At 32.1% G+C, this 5,000-nt stretch overlaps 1 protein-coding gene across 2 annotated transcripts in view; it reads left to right on the top strand.

The window, feature by feature from the left end:
• The window catches only part of Sfxn1-3 (Sideroflexin-1-3), an 18,694-nt gene that overhangs the window by 5,201 nt on the left and 8,493 nt on the right, over positions 1-5,000 (top strand). Inside the window, exons 6-7 of one of the 2 annotated variants that reach the window (XM_070121765.1) lie at positions 2,992-3,077; positions 4,613-4,740. In XM_070121765.1, coding sequence (XP_069977866.1) covers positions 2,992-3,077; positions 4,613-4,740 — 214 coding nt within the window. The remainder of the gene's footprint in view (positions 1-2,991; positions 3,078-4,612; positions 4,741-5,000) is intronic. The other variant, XM_070121764.1, reaches the window with a different exon arrangement.

Raw genomic sequence — 5,000 nt, 5'->3', positions numbered from 1 at the left:
CTGATCCCTATTGAAACTGCCATTCATTATTGATATGATTCTTTAAACACAAAAAAGTGTATGTTTCAAATGTACAACTGATAAAAAAGTACACAATAAGGTAGTTCACATATACATTGGAGTACCATAGCTTTTTTTGTGGGGAATGACATACAGTGTGCACTTATTTAGCATTCAATTTGGAGTACTTAACCCTTTATGATCTGATAATGAATAAACAGTCATGATATTGAGAAGAATGAGTAACAGAATTTCATATGGGTGTACTCTTGTACGGTTACCGATCGAAATGATAGTTTTTTGGCAGTTGGAAAATTCAGACAAGTCTGCTACATCATATTTATCATTAGACCTTATTTTACAATGAAAAGGAAGTAGATCTGACATTGAAATCCCCTTGAGAAAGGAATAAGCAACTGTTAAAGATACATTCCTGTGGGAAGACATGTAGTACGAGTAGTGAATGCTAATATATATTCGTCCTTAACAGGTCTGTCCTAGGAATAATCATCTTTCTATATGCATCAGTCACACAGACATTTAGTGATTCAGGTGACACAAAGATTTTCTTCCCCCACCCTCTCTTTTTTTATTTATATGTGTCATCCTATCCTACGTGACCTTGTGTGTAAGCTGTGCGAATGTGTCGCATCCATCTGTTCTCTTGCTCATTCCTGCTTTTTGGTTGAGCTCTCATTCGGCCCTGGAATGGTAAATTAAGTAATTTTGTTCTGCGTACAGTAAAGTCCCTTAATTTTTTTTTTTTTCTTATGAATTGTTATTTTTTTCGCCTGTCATCCATCATTGTTTTCATTTGTAATTTTTTCTTTCTCTCACAATTTCATTGTTTTATTTTTCCTATGTTTTTTTTCAGTATTTTTATTCTCTCTCTCTTTAAGATTTCTTTGTTTACATTTATTTTATTTTATCTTCTCTCAGTTTCACTCTCCTCTTTCTTATTTTGTAAAATTCAGTGTAAATTGGTCAATATTAATCTTTTCTGATATTTTTTTTACCCCATTTGGAATTCAAGAAAAAACAGAAATTAACAAAATATTTTCAAATTAAGGTCAGGATTCATATTTGAATGGGTAATTAACTATGTAACTCATACATAAAGTAATTGTAAGACAACTACATTGGTTTACTTTTTGGCATATTTTAGCATTTATCATTTTCTTGTGTTTTACAATATCTTTTGAAAGGATTATGTACGATCAGGGATACAAAGAAAAAATGACATTTACTTATTCAGTTTTGCTTTGCACAGGACACCGTTTATGTTAAGGTTAAAAGGTTTGACACATTTATCTTGTAATGTGCATTGGGGAATTAATTGCTTGTTTGAATTTCAAAGCAATAAAATGTTATTAATGCATATTACTTTGAATATTTTAGGTGCATTACTCTCATTCTCATGAGTAGAAAAGGTATTAAAGAATATGAATAACTTTACAAAGCAAGAGACATGATGGTGCATTTTAATCTTTATTTCTATCAGTATTGTATGTTCCGATGGAGATTAGGTTGAAATGTCAATTACAGGCATCTTTTGCTTTGTGAAGGTATTCATTCTCATTTCTACCCTTTTCTGCATATGTCGCAATGAACTCAAGTGACTTTCAGTGCTATCTGTGTAAAAATCGATAAGATTTTGTTTTTGTATGTTTATTACCACAGTTACATTGCTTTTACTTATTTGTTGTGCACTTTCATGTACTACGAGTGTTTAAATTATATCCTCATTTTTTCTGGTTTAGTTAAAGAATGAATCTTTATTTGTATTGATGATACAATGCATTCTTCCAAAGACATCCTATGTTTTGCATCCTTTGTCATAGTTACACATCTTTCATAGTGGGATTTACCGTACAAGCATGGGACTCCATGGTTGCTAGAATGAAGTGTTAGTAACAGTTGAGGTAACGATGGAAATGACACTAGCTTTGCAGGGTAGACCACACAGAGCTCGTCATTTGCTAGTCTCATATGTAATGGTGTTGATATATGCACAGCACTAATGTGTTTTATTTCCTTTTAATAATTTTGCTTAGTTTTTGACACTTTCCACTCTGTTTAGTTTAATACCCTCAGTCCTATAAATTTATCATCAAATTCTATGTCCATTCTTAGGTAGAACATCAGTATTTAGGTATATAATGAATGAAAAATTCTTTACCTTATGTTACTTGTTTTTACATGGTTGATTGTAAATTCTTGCATCTTGCAGAACAACTTTATTTTTGTTATTATCAAAAACAACTGCAGATTTTCAAGATGTGGGAAAGTGATGTCTTGATGGTGGTTCTAATAGGTTCACAGGAGACAAATTATACGTGCATAATTTAATTGTCATTCTTTTATTCGAGAATGTTTTTGTTTAGGCTAAATGGTATTAATTTATGAATGTTACTTAGCAGGAACTGGAGGCCGGTGTGACTTAGGAGTGGAAAGGGTTAGCATTATAACTTACAGTGTGACTGTCGTGAAGATAACTCAGATGATGTTGTTTAGGCATATTGTGTTATGGTTGTTTGGCTATTCAACTAAAGTGATGCTTGATTACTTCACCGGATATTGCACTTTTCATTTTGCTTGTTCACTGACCTAGCTGTGCACTTGGACATCTTGTGTTCTGTTATTGAATATGGTACAGATCCCTAGCAGTACTCTAATTCCATAATATTGTTTGTAGCATAATTGCAGCAATATTTTTGAAATCACTGATCATCAAGCTTTACTAATAAGTAAATGTTCTACAGCCTTTATAAAGTCTTTCATCAGTATACCACTCCTTCTAAAAAGGAAGAATAAAGGCTTAGAATAAATATTACAGTTTGAAATTCAGCTCTTGTTAATCCTAATCTAAGAATGCTTGCTGCAACTCTTAAAATATTTTGGAAAAGAGCACAAAAGTTGGAGGAGAATAAAATGATCAAGTAAGTATACAGTGAAAGACTTGAGATAACAATATCATTCTTGGATTTGCAGTCCTTGCCGCCTCTGATTGGCCGTCTTGTCCCCTTCACGGCTGTAGCGGCCGCCAACTGCGTTAATATCCCTATGATGAGAATGAAGTATGTATATGACCATTTTCTATTGCTGAATATGTTAGATTTATATAGCAGTGATTGATAGTAGTGTGGCTATTTATTTATGAACTTTAAAAGTCAATGGAACAAAAGCAAAGATTTCTCTTGCTACATACCAGTAATTATTTTTTATACATAAGTGAAATTTGAATACATAAGTGTATGTAGTTGTATGAAAGGCCTTTGGGCAAGTTGTATTTTAATATATAATGAAGGTGTGAACTAAAGCAGCTATCATGAAATACAAGTCAATTTGTTATATAATTTATGCTATCTCTTATTTTATGATAAATAATATTGGTAACCTTTTCTATGGAACTTAAAAATTCTTTGATGACTTCTTTTTGCTATTTCTATTAGAAATCTTTAACCAGTGAAAAGACTATTCTCTGAAAGGGTCTCAAACAAAAGGATTTTTTCAGATAATCACTTATTTTCCCTGTTTTGGAGAAAGGGAAATTTAAATTGTGTCAGTGATTTTTTTCCTTCTCAGGTGTCCCTTTATATCTCCTAAGCTTACAGTATATTTCCTTAGAGATTCATTTAGTTTACTCTTGATTTGTCCTCTTCTTCAAAATTTGGAGCTTTAGAACTTTTCCTTGAAACAAAGGGATTAGTATTTTGAGATTGGGTTAGAGCAAGGTTGTGATGTTCATGTACTCTGGTGAGCCAGATGTACTAAGAATACATATGGGATTCTGATTCTATAATTAGTGTTAGAAATAAAGAAGCCATTTAAAATATTTTTCAAGCCTAATAGAATATGTTATACATAAAAGACAAGAAGGAAAATTGATTTGTTTAAAAAACAAAGAATTTGATGTAATATTCCTAAGGACAAATGTAAAATCCAATGTGTGGCTGGGGCAGCATTTGGGTCTTGGGCAGCATGTTTGACACCTTAATCTTTCTCATCTTTTCAGTTTTATTAGAATTTTATGTTGATTTCCCTTTTGGTTATTTAATTCTAATATCTTAACAGCTGAATTGCATTTTTTCCTTTATTTTAGTTTCCATTTTTATTCTTTCTGTAGTAATGAAATGACTTTTATAATTCAAGACTATATTTTTTGTTTGATAAATTGCATAGAACATTTTTAAGAATGGCAGGTTTTATTAGATGTTTAGTCATTTTATTTGAATAGTTATATCTTGAAGATTTGATAATTGGTATTTTTTTTAGGGTTTATGCATAAAAAAAGTATACTGAAAATAGAGTTCTAGTGAATTTCAATAAATGAAAATGCACAGGATAAGGTTTTTTGTGAAATAGGAAATAGTGCATTGTTATGACTTCTTATTTTTGAAAATCTCTTGGACATAGGAAACTATTATCACTGAGCTTTATCTAGTCACTTCTGCCCTGTGTTGTGTAAACCTCTCCTAGTAGTATAGACATGCATGTGTCTTACAGTGTAGGAAGCTCCACACCACCAACATCTCTCCATGCTAGTACGTTCATTTTCAACAAGTGATGAGCAGCAGCCTCTTGTGTCTTTAAACGATAATCCATTATTTAGGGAGATCCAGGATGGCGTGACGCTCCTGGACAACAATGGTAACAAGTTGGGAGAGAGTAAAACAGCAGCCAAAAAGGGCATTGCGGCTGTGTGTGTCTCCAGAATTCTGATGGCTGCTCCAGGCATGGGTAGGTGTGATGGTTTCCGAGTATCAGATTGAAATTCCTGAAGAATGATATCTGTGGAAGAATATGTAAACATTGTGTGAATTTTTGACTGGATTTTGTTTTTGTTTTTTGTTCTTGGTTACATGATTGAGTGATGATTTTTATGATAAGTGGATGAATAATAAGGGATAAGGTGAGGTTAGATGTCATCCAAAGATTTAAACTTCCTTTTCTTTTATTATCTAAAAATTATATATATATTTCTTCACCTCACTTGTGTT

The sequence above is a fragment of the Penaeus vannamei genome, chromosome 5 (genome assembly GCF_042767895.1).
Source record: "Penaeus vannamei isolate JL-2024 chromosome 5, ASM4276789v1, whole genome shotgun sequence".
NCBI classification, from domain to species: domain Eukaryota; kingdom Metazoa; phylum Arthropoda; class Malacostraca; order Decapoda; family Penaeidae; genus Penaeus; species Penaeus vannamei.
Note: the sequence above shows the minus strand (reverse complement) of the source record. Positions and strands in the feature narration are given on the sequence as shown.